Here is a 16,010-nt window from a genome sequence, read left to right as displayed (position 1 = left end):
TATGATAACAGGGTGCTGTAGTCAACAAGAAATGGAAACTTCCTTGTGTCACTTGAAGCTGACTTTAGCATGAAAATAAGATGTCTGATCCCTGACTGGAAGTTAATAACTGTTGCCATGAGAAAAGACCCTGAGGAGAATAAATCAGGGGGCACTAAGGGTTAACCACCGCATCTCCCCATCAATAGCCAATCACAATTTTTTCCTGTTTTCATGTGTCTAATATATACTTGGAATTATGAATTGTATTTCATTCTCCGTGTGCAGACTGCCTGACACTGAGAAGTCCACAGCTGTGCAAGAAAAATCTTTAACTGCCTGATAATAAAATAGTGTGAACTGCTAGACTGTCTTCTGAACTTCTCTTAGTGAAACAGAACACAACAGTGACAAGATCCTTTGATCCTTTGACAACATCCTTTGATGCACACGAACGACTCCTTTACACAAACCCAGAGCCTGGACTTATAGATCATAAGCTCCCATTACATTGAAAAACAGACAAGCCTTCTCTGTTGCATGAGCTGAGACAAAAAGGAGAAACAACTGAGACCAGTTGTGTATCATTTTGCCTTGAAATAGGTACAAATCATAACCATATGAATGGGTCAGTAACAGTAACACCACGTGTAACATTTTAATTTGATTCATATGCTTTGTATGAGCTAAAAATGCAGCACAGGGCAAGTGAGAGAGGAAACTTTATTTACAGCAACACAAACCAGTCATATCAGGAGCATGACGCAATCAACTCTACTCTCATATTTTTAAAAGTTTATGTTGCAAAGGGAAGAAAAGTACATTAAGCAGTAATTGTGAGTAAACTGGAACTGAAATAAATCATTACAAGATGCAGTGGGTATTCACTAAATGTAAACCAATCGAGCATATTTGATTTAATAACCCTTCATTAAGGTGTTTATTTGATTTGGATGGATTCTATTAAAAGTAAATGTGTAGAAGTTGCATGTGTCTGGAGTTGATGGCAGTTTTTTGCTCTTTTGTGTTGTTCATCTTGATAGATGTCCTTCTGGGTAGATGAGGAGATGAGATAATGGTTCAGTGGCGAGCCTGTGTGTGATTCATAGGTCAACACACAGAAACAGAGTGAGCCACAAAATGACCACCAGCAGGGAAGAAGAAGCGATGAAGACAGGCCACAAGAAAGCAGAAATACAAATCGAGGCAACAATGGTGGCATTAACTGATGGTTAGATGATTAGATGATGATTAGATGATTATGCTGTCCTATTCCTTGTTTTCTCTTTACAGTATAAGGATGGTGATAACGATTTCTCCTGAAAGAATGGGGGAGACATAGCACAGGTTTAAGAGAGAAAGAACAATATCACACCTGTGAAGGATACCAAGGAGGGATGTGAGGCTTTCAGTTTAAATATGGATTCACACCTTAACGGGTGTAAAAGGAGGGATTTGTTAGAATTCATTTTTTATCTTTAATATATGTATTCCCTAATATTTTATATTTCACAAATACCTCATAATTTTAATCACACATTTTATCTTTTACTGCACCAATTAATTTGAAATTCCAACCATTTAATAATAAATTGTAAAAACCTATACTATGGGTTTCTTTGTCTTCTCTCATAAAAAATTAACCCTGACATCTTTCATTCCTTCTTTATTTTTAGCACTTCTGCATTTCTTGGTTAAGTGCCCCTTTTTCTCACAGTTATGGCATATACCTTTAAAAATTCAGTCCTTGGCAAAATGTGCACCCCCAACACTCCACTGGCTTCCATGACTTGCTTTTAATATTGATGTACAGTGGCTGGGTGCATACTGCCGTTAGCTTTCTGATTTTCTTTAGGGTTATCAGCTGCTGTCACTATTTTATGTGTTCTTAAAGTTAAGTTTGGTTTCTCCCAACAAGTGATGTTGCATGTTGTCATCATTGATACCTCAACATATCAGATCCAGTCGCCATCTCTCTCTGTGAACTCTGTGAGCCAACGAGCTAGCTAAATGCAAATTCATACTCTGACCATAATCTCCCGAGAAAACACGTTCATCTTTCTTCTTTTGTTTTTTATTCTTGCCACCTAAAAGGTGTTATAACCTCGGGGTACTCATTCGTGGAAATTTAGTGACCTTACTAGGATTTTTAGGTCCTGATGGGCAAACCGTGGTTCTGTGGTGCAGTATTCCCAAACACATCAACACTATCACTTCTGTAACAATATTTATTTTAAAAATATATAATTTCTGTTTCAGTGTTTTTTCATTTCTTAACCAGCAGTGGTGGGTGGGGGTTCATACCAGATGAGTCAAAAGATGAGTAATGACTTTCTCTGGTGCTGCTGGTCAGCAGCATTCTGGTAAAAGCTGTTATTTGGTTGAAGACCAAAAAAGGAAGAGGAAAAGCGTAAGAAAAACAGAAGCTGGAGGTACGAGTAGGACTAAATATAGAGATTGTGGTTGGTAAAGGAGGAGACCTTGCTGATATGATGGAGAGAAGGAGGTAGACATATTTTGTGTGTGTGCAGGGGACAAATATGAAGGGAGGCAAGCTGTATTAAAACTTTGTAGAAAGGAAGAGAAATAGGACATTAATATAAATAGTGTTGTGGGGACGGAGAGATGGTCAGACAGGATCAGTTTGACATCGAAAGGTTAAAGAAAAAAAATGAAAACAAAGAGGTTAGCAAAGAAAAAGTGGAACATTCAGAGAAATTAAGAAAGTAACAGGAGTACAAGGAGACTGGGATTACAGGAAATAGACAGGTGTCAAAGACAACACACAAGAATGATAGTGAGTGGTACAGACACCCAGGAATTCATTGGCTGGTCAGAGAGACAGAGCTGGACAGGATCTGTAGCAGATTAATCTCCATCATTAATCTGCCTAAACTGTACTTTGAGCACTTTAAGTGCTCCAGGACAGTAGAAAAGCCCTACATACAGTAAAAATCAGTCCACTTATTATTTATTAACAAGTGGAGAAAGTGTATTGAAAAGATGGAAGGAGCAATTTGAGGATCTCCTAAATGTAGAAAATTAGTTAAAGAAGAGGACAGATGGATGAAGTCAATCAACAAGGGCAGCGGATAAGTGAGAGCAGTAAGAGGATATCCAAGGAATGTAGACGAAATGTACTGGTGCCGGTTTTCAGAAGAACGGTAATAAATTAAAAGCAGTTTGCAGTGAGGGGTGAAAAACTGCCCTCCTCTGGCTGCTGAGTGAAATAATGAAGTAAAGTACAAGTTTTCCAGGACAGGATGTTGTGAAGCAGGGGTCCTTAATCCCAGTCCACGAGGGTCCCTGCAGGTTTTAGATGTGTCCTTAATCCATCACAGCTGATTTAAATGGATAAATTACCACCTCAACATGTCTTGGAGTTCTGCAGAGGCCTGGTAATGAACTAATCATGTGATTCAGGTGTGTTGACCCAGGGTGAGATCTAAAACCTGCAGGGACACCGGCCCTCATGGACTGGGATTGGGGACCCCTGTTGTGAAGGAAGACATACAGATGGGTGACGTGACACAGGAAGATGCTACAGATTGGATAAGATAAAAGCACATAATCCACTGTGACAGCCCCTGAAGGAAGCAGGCGAAAAAATAACAAGAATTCAACAAAAGCCTTCTCTTCCTTTGGATTTGTGGCAATGCCATAAGACCATAAGACCCTGCTGAGGTTTTTTTCAATTCAGAATTTATCCACATATTGTTTAAGAAGTTAGCAGTCATAGCACTGCAACATCAGTGAAGGGATCAAGACCTCCCTGTAGTTTCTTTGTTAGTAATGGCATGTAAAACCAGCATGTTTTTGGCAGTATTGTACTGTACCATGTATAAACGCTGTCTGTGTAGTATGGACTGTTTGTCATGATCCTGGGTCAAACTGTGTTTTTGAACGTTTAAGTGGTGAATTTTCTGTCTCGATTTGTAGTTTTGTTTATTCATGTATTTATTGAGTATCGTGGAGGAGTCTTTAATTCTTGCCATAATCGTAATTTTAAAGTTTCATTTGTTCACTCTGCATTCCCTGTTTTGTTCTCTTGGGTCATGCTTTAGTGTTTCCCAATTTTATTATGGTTCTCACTTCTTGTTTTACTTTGATTTCTTGTGTCTGGTGTCGGTGTTTAATTCTACTACCCCTCTTGACTCTATACCCCATGTGCGTACAGAGTACTGGCTTCCCCTCAGTCTTTGTCTCAGCGTCTGATGTTGTGGATCTAGTTTGCTGCTTGATTTAACTTTGAACTCTTTCAAAGCCTTCACAAAGGTTTGTTTGTTTGTTTTTTAATTTTTTTGAGTCTGCAGTTCATGACAGTTTGGTACCAAATTATAGGTCTCTGTAATTTGGTACACAGCAAAATCTCCAGTGTTAAATTAACACTGGAGAGTGTCTATATGGGTCCACACCTCTGAGTGTTAAATTAACACTTTTGACAGTGTTATATGTTTAAAAGTAACCTAGTCAGTTTTGAAGATTAACAATGGCTAACACTGCCTCCCCCCACCGCAGGGAAAAGGGTAACACCACCTGGGTCTGGGTGCGGTTCCCCCTCCAGGGGCAAGGGTACCTAGACCCGGTTCGTAGAGTACGCTTGGGGAGTGTGATCGTGTGTACAGCGTCTCTTTATGTCTGTCTCCACGTTGGTTGAGTGTGGAGTAAGTGCATATGAGAGCATGAGGGTGGGAATGGATGTTTGTGTCTGTGTGTGCCTGTATGTCTGTGTCTATATGTCAGGTTGGGTATCAGACGCCACCTCTCTGGGGACATCTCAGGCCCTCCAAGGTTTGGAGGCCTATCTCCACCCATCACCACTTCCCCTGCCAGTGGCGGACTCCCTCAGACATCGGTGCGTTGGTGGTTCTTTGTGTCCGGGATGGGCGTCCAGGTACACACCGGCTCACTCCTTGGCGGCCGCTTATCGGGACCTGGAGCCTGGGGCTCGCTCGGGCCACTTCGGAGGTGGGGTGCCCCCGGCCTCTCGGCCTGGGGCTCGGTCACTCAGGCACAGCTGGCTGCCGGCGGAGCTCACGGGCGCGTCACTGCAACTCCCCCTGGCTTCTGCTCCGCGGCTGCTGAGTGAGCCCTCATCTGGGACTCTCCTCAGCTCTTACTGGAACAGTGGCGCGGCTGTCCCTCTGTTGGTCTTCCTTGGTCTCTTGTGTTCTGGGGGCCTCTGGATGTCTGGAGTTTTGATCTCCTCCATACCTGCTTCATACCCTGGGCTGTGGCTCCCCACACTCCCTAGCAGATCGTTACATGGAGAAACCTTTGGAATGCAAGCATGCTGATCCACACAGGTATGCACACAGGTGTACACACGGGTATTCACAGACGCGGACTACAGCTTTCTTGGCTGCTGCCTCAAAGCACATTGTGCGCTGTCTATCTTGCGTGCTGCACAATATCGTTTATTATTTAGTACCTACTGATATCTACTGCTAGCTAGTTTATTGTGATGGTGCTGTGTTTTTTTTATTATGTTGCTCTTTGTTGTTTGCTTTCTCTTCTGTTTTTTCTCTCCATACAGGTGACCCAGGTGTTTTGTTTTTTTTTTGTTTTTTTTTTCTTTCTTCCCCCCCTTCTCACCGTCTCTTCTCCCCTTTGGTTTTCTTTCTCTCCCTCTCTTTCTTTCATTCTTTCTCCCTGTCCTATCCCCCAGTCATGTCTGTCCCGTTTGTAGCAACCGAAAATAAAATAAATTCTTAATTATAATAAAGGTCAATCAAATGGACCAATATGGCAAGGCCATGATGATCCACTTGGTAAAATAAATCCGCTTGGCATCTTTCTTGGCCTTAAGACAACAATTCTGATGGCTAAAGATCCAAACGGGACACACACACAAAAAAAAAGGCTAACACTGAGCAGTGCTGATTTTCTAACACTGGAATATTTCTAACATTTTGAGTTATTTTCCAGTGTTAGAAAATCAGCACTGCTCAGTGTTAGCCATTGTTAATCTTCAAAACTGACTAGGTTACTTTTAAACATATAACACTGTCAAAAGTGTTAATTTAACACTCAACAGTGTTGTATTTAACACTCAGAGGTGTGGACCCATATAGACACTCTCCAGTGTTAATTTAACACTGGAGATTTTACTGTGTACAGAGACCTATTATCACATGCATTGAATGTCTTGTTCTCTCTCTCTCTCTCTTGGCTTGTTACTAGTTGTTGCTGGTTCACAGTGCAGCAGGGTGTTTTCTAATTTGACACATTTTGCTGCATTTATATTACTTTTTTGTTTTTCTGTCTGTTCACGTCAACCTTTTCACTTCTTCATCCGCACTAAACTCTGTTCCAAAATGTGCATGAAATTGATGGTAGGGGTCGTGCTGAGAGATTCTGATTGGAGAATGCAGTATCAGTAATGACAATGAATGAATAGGCTGTTGTCAGTGTGTGTAAGTACTGGTGCGCAGCGGCCCTTCAATTGGCTTAAAGGTGCATTGGCTTACTTTGGCATGTGGTCATGGCTTGGCCTCCCCAGAGCGTAGACACTAACATTACTGAAGCAATGTGGGATCATTTTGAGATAGCAAAACAAACAAATAAAAAAAATGATGTCGGAGAACTATTCCTGAAGACTTATATTTTCAGGAATAGAGCAAAGAACCAGTAATGTCACACACATGCACCAAAATGGTGGCGTGGCAAATCAAACATAAAGCTCTCATAATTGGCCACCCTGGGAATTTTACCCAAATTATGCTAATTACCAAGAAGGCACTTAGGTCTTTTACACCTAGGACTTAGACATGGTTCAATTAAAAACAAAACAACAATTTATTGACAACTAGTTAAAACATCACATAAAAACAAGAGCAGATGAATCAGTTGCACATGTATTCTAAAACTCAGAGCTGTGGCTTACCAGTGGGTGAGTGGGATGCCAGATGAAGGTAGGTCCAAAAAAAAAAGAAATCACCAATGCATACGTGCAGCACAACGTCATGCACACACACACACTAACACTATTATGCTGCTCAAGACAAGGGTGTATAATAAACGGAAGGTCCCACCACCAAGGCATCCCAGCCACCTCCACTTCCGGCCTTCTGCATCTGAATAAAAGAAAGAAACGTTATAATGTATTCCAACAAAAACCTAAATGCACCCTCTGTTGTGAGCCCAACTGCAGAAACACCCTGGTGATCCACAGCTAGAAAAAGGGCCTCCTTCCAGTGGTGTAAAACACAAACAAAAGTATACAAATCAAACAGTCAGAGACCAAATATACAAACAAAGTAAATGAAACCCTTAACTTTGAGCAGACGGCCTCACATGTCGGCTCAATGCTTTTCTAAAAATGTTCACCTTTAGTGAAACGGTAAACAACACTGAAAGAAAAGGCGACAAAAAAAAAAAAAAAAAAAACCAAAAAGGAAAGGCTTTTGGGTTTCACTTCTGTCAATGTAGCCTGGAAAGGCAGTAGGGTATCGGCTGCCCTCTGAGGCCCACACTTCCTGCAATGCATCATACAATTAGTATTTACAGAAAAAGACAATAGAAGGATCGTTGCAGAGTTACGCACCGGTCAAACGGGGTCGCTGTTAACAAAGTGGCCCAGAGGAGGCTTCTGCAGCTACAACCTATCCAGGATATAATTGACTGTTAATGACTGGACTGTCACAATGGTTCCTTTCTTTTTTAGCCATTCTGCTATTAAATTTGCTGCTGTGTTTGGGACCACTGTCCTGTTGTATGACCCAGTTTAGCTTTCACTGTAAAGCAAATTGTACAGTCTCCTGCATTTTTAAGGAAATCCACTACTTTGATAGCTTCTGTCCTGCATGTTTTCCACTTTCTCATTGTAGCAAGCTGAACTTTAAATTGTTCAGAAATAGCCTTATAACCCTTTCCCGATTGATGGGCAACAGCACTCGTTTTGTATCTAGATCTGCTAAAGAGCAGCTTATTTATTTTTTCAATCATATTCTGGCACATAATACCTTAGAAGTAACAGAAAGCGTGCTTTCTTTTTTTTTTTTATAGTGACTGTATATCCCACATACTTTTTGAGAGATGACTTTTTATAACAAGCCTCGAAAAGACAAAGTGTCAAGAGAACAGAAGCACTGTTGGAAAAAAAAGCACAGAAAAGTAAAGTAAACCTCACCTACTTTATGAGATGTTATCTATGACCTGTTGCTGTGGTATTGGTAAAAGTAGAACAGTGCAATACTGGGTGGGAAAACTACTACAGTCAGGGTACACTCTCACAGCATCGTCTCCGACTTCAAAGACCCAACCAGCCAACCAAAAGAAAAAAACGGCATTTCACTCACGTGGTCACACACCAAAGTTATCTGTTTCCTGTTTGCACGCCATTTCTGTGGTATTGTGTAAGCATCTGGGCATGGTCTTAATACTATGCATGTATGTCCACTGTGCAGGCACACATGCAAAGAAGCTGTACGCTAAAATTAAGATGATTATTAGATATCAAATTTTCCTGCTTGTGTGACATCAAAGCTGTTAAAGTTGCCGTGCAGAGAAAAGGATTAAACAGCATATGACTCAACGGTAAGAAAACAGTATTGCTATTTAGTCTGTACCACCTTTAGGTTTGCACAGGATGTGACCGTTATCGTTCTTATGAGCAATTTATTGCTTTTTATTACAGTCATAGGGTATTTAAAGATTACTGATTTGATACTGCACTTCAGTTTCTTGTAATTATTAAGAAACTCTCAGCTGAAAAGAGCTCGAAAAGTTTTCGTGCATTTAAAAATTTTGCTCTTTTGCGTGACCCTGTTTTTTGTTGCTTTGTGTTTAGGACATCCTTGATATTTACTTTTTGACACTCAGTGAGAACAAAATACCAGTTGGAGATATTTACATTCCAAATGAATAAATAAATAAATAAATCTTTTTTTTTTAAGCTGGCATGGAAGACTTGTCAAGATATTGGGGAATCGACAGGATCTTGTTTCTCATATGCTGCATCGTCTCTATATCTTTACAAGCAGGTAAAATTTATTTTACGGCTTTGACAATAAGTATAATGTAATGGAAAAGTTTAATAGTTTAATTTTTTCAGCTTTTGCTTTTATACTGGAAGCTACATGGAAAAAAGTATGAATAGTGCAAAATAAGCTTAATTTTATATCTGGATTATGACTTAAACTTCAGTTCTTTGTTTTTGGGGATGGGCTGTATTCTGCAACGTGCCCGCCTTTTTACAAAGCTGTGTATCCTTTTTTGTATATTTGTCACAAAATACGGTTAAATGTTGATTTATATCTCAAGTGAAGTAACCTATCCAGATCTACCTGATATTAAGAAGTAATTCCTCCCTAAATCTAAACCCTGTTGCGCAGCCTTGGCAGCAAGAACTGCGATCAGCAGTAACTTGTAATGCGTCTTTCAGATCACTGTGGACAAAACTTGACTCATGTCTTAGCCAGACACTCTTTAAGCATTTTCTTTTAAAGAGCAGAATTCATGAAAACAGAAAAGCAGCCTCCGACCATCACACTACCACCACCATGTTTTACTGTAGCTATGATGTTCTTTTCATGAAATGCTGTATCAGGTTTATAGCACATGTGCCGAGGCTCAAACCTTCCAAAAAGACAAACTTCTTTTCTCTTGAGCCCACAGATTAATTTCCCAAAAGTTTCATTGATCAACAAGTTTTTTTTATGTCAAATGTGAAATAATCCTTTGAGGTTTTGTTTATTGGAAGCTATGTAACTCAATTTTTAGGGTGTTTTTTTTATTTATAAATGTTGAAACATGAATACTGACCTTAGCTGAGACAAGTGAGGCCTGAAATTCTTTAGATGTGGTTTCATACCTCAGACACCCTGTGTGGTTTTTTTTTTTTTTTTTTTTTTTTTACCTCCTCATTGAGTCGTCAATTCTCTCTTGGGGTAATTTTGTTAGACTGGCCACTCTTGGGAAGGTTAATGTTTATTTACTTGTGGATACTGGCTCTCACTGTGATTTGTTGGAGTCCCAAAGCCTTAAAAATTACTTTATTACAGTCAGGTAGATTTGGATATCTTTTTTCCTGAACAAATATAATCACCATTTGAAAACTGTATTTTTAAAATGTATGTTGGTTATCTGCTCTGAAGCATACAAAAAATAGGAAGTGGGCAAATAGTTTTTTCACAGCACTGTACATGCGTTCAATATTGATAAAGTCAGAAAAAGGATGAAAAAGCAGAGCTGGCATAACGGTGGGCTGCAAAGTGACTTGAAGAGAAACCAGCATCGATAGTCAAGCGATAGTTGATAGTACCCATAGGGTACACAATGAGATTATGTACCCTATGGGATATAACAGTTGAAAGTGCGTAGGAGCATCAGCTGAGCTAACTGATATACCAGGATTAACTTCATTCAGTGACCTGCTCTGTATGTTCTTCTACTCTTTATGCTCAAAGTTAAAGCTAACCATCTACAGCAACTGTGACATGCTTTCATAAAAATTAAAATCATGTAAAAAAACAAAAAAACAAAACACATTTCCCAAAATGCAGTCCTATTCCCCAAAATACTGATGCTGCAGAATGTAAACACAACCCAAGCTTAGTATACTACAGGATACTATATATGTAATGGAAGTAATGAGTAAATGAGGCCTATAAAGGGATTTTTTTTTGTCTTTCAAGAAGCGAACAGCACTTCCAGGATGGTGGGGAGCACAGTGACCCTGCACTGTACCAGTAACACAACCGGTGACCTCCTTCAACTGACATGGGGAAGGAATGGGACTTGTCTTTTTAGTTTCAGGCCACAGAAAACCTCAAACAGCAGCTCTGTCACCTTAAGCAAGTCTCCTGCTGCTGCCACCCTGAATCTGATCATGTCCACCTTAGAAAGCCAATCATATGCACTAATCATAGAGAGCGCCCAGAAAAGTCACACAGGAAACTACACTTGTGCAATGACCACAAACTCTGGAGTCTTCGAACTGAAATGGGAGCTTGTGATTATAGGTGAGTTTATCAGCTTTTGATTTTTTGATTACAAAAACCAACCAACCAAACAGACAAAAAAGCACACCTTACACACCCATCATGACTGAATACAGTGTGGGGGCGAGGGCAGAGGCTGGCTGATGGTGGGGCACGTAAAGAAGAAGGGGCTGGCAACAATGGCCTTTTTTTTTTAGCTTATCCCATTTTTTATCTTCTTTTTAAAATACACAAGTCCCTGCCCTTTTGCTCTAAAGATTACACTGGATTAACTTCATTCAGTGGCCTGCTCTGTATGTTCGCCTACTATTTATGCTCAGAGTTAAAGCTAACCATCTACAGCAACTGTGACGCGCTTTTGATAAAACTTAAAATCATGTAAAAACAAAAGAAAACACATTTCCCAAAATGCAGTCCTATTCCCCAAAAATACTGATGCTGCAGAATGTAAACACAACCTAAGCTTAGTATACTATAGGATACTATATATGTAATGGAAGTAATGAGTAAATGAGGCCTATAAAGGGATTTTTTTTTTTTTTGTCTTTCAAGAAGCGAACAGCACTTCCAGGATGGTGGGGAGCACAGTGACCCTGCACTGTACCAGTAACACAATCGGTGATCTCCTTCAACTGACATGGGGAAGGAATGGGACTCAGCTGTTTAGTTTCAGGCCACAGAAAACCTCAAACAGCAGCTCTGTCACCTTAAGCAGGTCTCCTGCTGCTGCCACCCTGAATCTGACCATGTCCACCTTAGAAAGCCAATCATATGCACTAATCATAGAGAGCGCCCAGAAAAGTCACACAGGAAACTACACTTGTGCAATGACCACAAACTCTGGAGTCATTGAGCAGGAATGGGAGCTTGTGATTATAGGTGGGTTTATCAGCTTTTGAAGTTTTTAGATTGCAAAAACCAACCAACCAAACAGACAAAAAAGCATACCTTACACACCCATCATGACTGAATACAGTGTGGGGGTGGGGCAGAGGCTGGCTGATGGTGGGGCACGTAAAGAAGAAGAGGTTGGCAACAATGGCATTTTTTAGCTTATCCCATTTTTATCTTCTTTCTAAAATACACAAGTCCCTGCCCTTTTACTCTAAAGATTACACTGGATTAACTGCAGTTTGTGGGACTTTTATAGGCGGCTGGTGAGAGCACTACTCAAATGCTGTTCTAGGTGAAAGTTGAAAACTCACCAACACACAATAGCGCTGAGCACCTCTGGCTGCACTGACATTTCCTTCATAATTGTGCATTGACCTTAATGTTAGATTGTGTGGATTAATGCTTTTCCCACTCAAACCAAAGTATGAAAGTAGAAATATAAAGCTCCCAAGTTTCAGACTTTACATGAATGACATGAATGACATGAAGCGGTAAAAAAACATTTTGTGAGATGCCTGAGGTCTTTTCAGAGACCACAGGGCAGGTGTAAGCACTTCTGACTTCCTTTCTGAAAACATAGAGCTAATAATAATAATAACAACAAAAAAACAAGATACTGCTGTTGGTTGGAAATTAGCATATCTGAACCAACTGAATTGCAGTGAAATGACTCACTTTTTTAATTTTATTTTACAGAGAACGCTGAAGCTGAAAGTTCGAATAAAATCAGCAAAGTTACAACAATTGCAATTATTGTACCTTTGCTATGTTTCCTGATCTTTATATTAACTGCTGTGATCATTCTCAGAGGAGTCTGCAAACGACGTTCACAGTGAGCTTCCTCCAGTCATTCTTTTACATTATTTTATGCCATTGCTATTACAAATAAAGTGTTTTTTTTTTCTTTTTCTTTCTTTTTTACAGAACAATCACCCAGCCTCCTAGAAGGTTGGTAAGTGTGGTAAGTTAGGAAGTTTCTTCGTTTTTTTCCCATTTATACACAATACTTAGACTTAGAAGGTCAAATAGATCTGCCACCTTTTCCAGCTCCACTAGCACAAGGACAGAAACCAACCAATACCACAATATCTGCATTCATGTTGTATTTAAGCTCCTTAAATATGATGTTTTGTTCCTCTTTTTTCCTTCTGCAGCGGGAGCCGACACAACCCACTTATGAAAACCTGGATTTTGAAGGTCGCCAGCAATGTGGACAAATTCAGGTTCACCCTTATAAATACAGGGCTGAGTGATATGAATCGCACAGTAAAATAAGGCATAACTCTTTTATTAAACGATCATCCACTTTAAACAGCTTTCTCCCTGAGTGTGTTGTAATGAAGAGCACAATCTGTACTTGAAGATGCATTATTTTTTCTCTGGGTAACTGAAAACCAGTCAGAATGTGACATCATCGATTTGTAATCATAAGTTGACAGTACATCCCTGTCAGTTTGTATAGGGTGTGTAAATCCTGAGCAAAATAGCTTTCTTGGAGCTCCTAAATGCACTGTTATTCACTCACTGGCTAATGTTGTTTTAAATGAATTCAGTTTTATTTATACAAGTCCAAATCACACCCACATGTCATCTTAGGCTGCTTGTCTAGTAAGCTCAAGACGTTACAGTTTTACAGAGCGAACAAGTGCCCATTCATTATGCTCTCAGTGCTGCAGTTGCGAAAGTAAAACTTTAAACTTGACGCATTTGAACATGATAGGGTAGTTAGTGCGCTCATCTCTGATGCTGTCTCACAGTTTAATATAGGAGATGCAGAGAGAACCAGATCAAAGCGGAATTTATTTACTTAATTGAAGATTCTTGGTCATAAATAAGACTACACAAACCCTGATCACTGTTTTTGTTATCTGTGTATGCTTTCATTTCATAAATCAGACTTCAAGGCAAATAAGTTACAAGTATATTTATTGTTTTTCTCATCACCGGGTAAATGCAAATGCATAACAATGCAAAAAACATAGTTTATGCTGGTGTAACCTCACAGGCGATCTACCTTCTGTGGTTTTAGTACGATACGTCTCAACAGGTTACATACATAGAAAATATTCTTTCATCAGAGATTGTATATCACTGTTAAAGCACACTGTAGCAACAACCCCAAAAGGTTTGACACTGTGTGAAATAAAAACAGAATGCAATTATTTTCCAATCTCATAAACTCACATTTTACTATTTCATGGGAAATATGAGCTCATTTTCAGTTTAATGGCTGCAGCATGTGTCAAAAAAGCAGGGATAGTAGCAACAGAAGACTAATACTAATTAGGTTACCATAACTGTTTTCAGGCCATTAGAACCAATTTTAGAAAATACGACATCTACAAATTGTGGAACAGTTTCAGAATAATGTCCCTAAACATGAATCTGGAGAAATCTCTGTGCACATGTGACAAGGTGGAATATCAATAATTGATGCCTGTCATGATTCTGTCATGGAGGTCACTTCATCAGCTCAGGAACACAGTTTACTGTGCCATCCACAAATACATGGAAACCATACTGGCTGAACCAAAGAGGAGAGGGACCATCAGGCTCAGTACAGATGCCTGTATCTGTGATGGTAAAGTGTTGCATTAATTAGTGCTTATGGAACTGGCAGCTTGCATCTTTAAAGACGCCTTCAATGCTAGCCAGGTTAAAAGAAAGTCAACTTTATGACACTGCAGACTCTGACTTCAAGCTCACTAAAGCATTAATTTGTACTGCACTCATTTTGACTGTATTCTGAAGAGGAGAAACAGAGAGTCAATAAGATGGTACTAAGATCACATTTAAAGACTCTGCATGACTCAGTGGAACATATCTCACATCCTTCCCTTGTCTGTGGTCACTGGTGTGAAGTGGCGTCGATGCTTAAAAAAACAAAACAACCACAACTCACAACAGTGTTTGTTTTTTTTTTAGGTCAAGAAACTGTTTAATTCCAGGCACGGATGTAGGAGGTAATTTCCTGTGAAATTATTTTTCCAATCGTTTAAGAAATTAAACAATAAAATCTAAAAGTGCAAATAGTGCACTGCTAATGCAAGTAGCTTACTCAGTTCATCAGCTGGCAAAGTGAATGAAGAGAAAACTTAAAATTCATGATGAGGGCATTTTAAAAGAGAAGTGCAGTGCTTAAAAAATGCTTCAAAAGACACTAACAGTACACATGAGCCAAGTTTAAACTCAGCAAACTCCTACTGGTTGGAGCTGCCCATGCTGGCAGTCCACACCTCTAATTTTAAAAAGGCTGTAATAAAAACAAGAATAGATAAGTCCTAAAGTAGAAAAAACATCTCCCTCATCCATATTAGGTTAACTGGGGATTCAAAATTGCCCAAAGGTGTACATGTGAGTGTGAATGGCTTTCTGTCTCTATGTACTGTCTCTGCAGAAGACATTGTTGAACCCCTCTCCCCACAGCCCAACCTGTTTGGAATAAGTTAACACATTGCTCCAGTGTTGTTGTTGTTGTTGTTTTTTTGAATACGTATCATTTAATGTGTAGCACCTGTGCTTGTCAGTATAAATGGCTCTGTAGAGACTACATCGATCAGGCATAACATTATGACCACCTGCCTAATATTATGTCTGCCTCTTTTTCTGCTATAACAGTAAACAATTCCAATGCACTGTGTATTCTGAAACCTTTTTATGTGAACCAGTCTTACCTTTTTTGGCAATTTGAGCAAAAGTAAGTCATCTGTTGGATCAAAACATGTGGGCCAGGCTTTGCTTCTCATGTGTAAAATGGCCTGTATTTGTATAGCGCTTTACACTACATTCAGTCATTGGTGATGGCAAGCTACATTGTAGCCACAGCTGCCCTGGGGTGCGCTGACAGAGGTGAGGCTGCCGGACACTGGGGCCACCGGGCCCACCACCAGTAGGAAACGGGTGAAGTGCCTTGCCCAAGGAGACAACAACCAAGACTGTCAGAGCCGGGGCTCGAACCGGCAACCTTCCGATTAGTAGACGAACTGCCAACTCTTGAGCCACGATCCCCCCAATGTGTCAATGACCCTGTTGCTGGTTCACCACTGTTCCTTCCTTGAACCACTTCTAATGGATACTGACTATTGCAGACTGGGACCACCGCACAAGAGCTGGGTTACTGAGATGCTCTGATCCCGCCGCCTACCTGTCACAATGTTGCCCTTTTCAAACTTAATCAGAGCCTTGCCCATTTTT

The 16,010-nt window shown here is 40.0% G+C and overlaps 1 protein-coding gene across 2 annotated transcripts; it reads left to right on the top strand.

The window, feature by feature from the left end:
• Window positions 1-8,348: 8,348 nt before the first annotated feature.
• On the top strand, window positions 8,349-15,614 carry LOC113008521 (uncharacterized). Of its 2 annotated transcripts, none has more exons than XR_003270030.1 (6): window positions 8,349-8,517; window positions 8,877-8,963; window positions 10,617-10,943; window positions 11,475-12,648; window positions 12,741-12,777; window positions 12,971-15,614. XR_003270030.1 is itself a non-coding variant. In XM_026145991.1 (6 exons), exons 2-6 carry the CDS (start codon window positions 8,882-8,884, stop codon window positions 13,067-13,069), a joined length of 681 nt encoding a protein of 226 aa, XP_026001776.1. In that variant the 5' UTR covers window positions 8,349-8,517; window positions 8,877-8,881; the 3' UTR covers window positions 13,070-15,614. The 2 variants fall into 2 exon arrangements, 1 of the variants encoding a protein (XP_026001776.1); XM_026145991.1 differs by having other exon boundaries at window positions 12,513-12,648.
• The last annotated feature ends 396 nt before the right edge of the window (window positions 15,615-16,010 follow it).

Source organism: Astatotilapia calliptera, chromosome 16, assembly GCF_900246225.1.
Source record: "Astatotilapia calliptera chromosome 16, fAstCal1.2, whole genome shotgun sequence".
Taxonomy (NCBI): domain Eukaryota; kingdom Metazoa; phylum Chordata; class Actinopteri; order Cichliformes; family Cichlidae; genus Astatotilapia; species Astatotilapia calliptera.
Note: the sequence above shows the minus strand (reverse complement) of the source record. Positions and strands in the feature narration are given on the sequence as shown.

Excerpts from the sequence above, each read along its gene's own strand:
- LOC113008521 (XM_026145991.1), top strand. The coding sequence starts at position 8,882 with ATGGAAGACTTGTCAAGATATTGGGGAATCGACAGGATCTTGTTTCTC. Across the intron at positions 12,649-12,740 it reads GTCTGCAAACGACGTTCACA|AACAATCACCCAGCCTCCTA; the intron begins GTGAGCTTCCTC and ends TCTTTTTTACAG. Across the intron at positions 12,778-12,970 it reads CTAGAAGGTTGGTAAGTGTG|CGGGAGCCGACACAACCCAC; the intron begins GTAAGTTAGGAA and ends TTCCTTCTGCAG.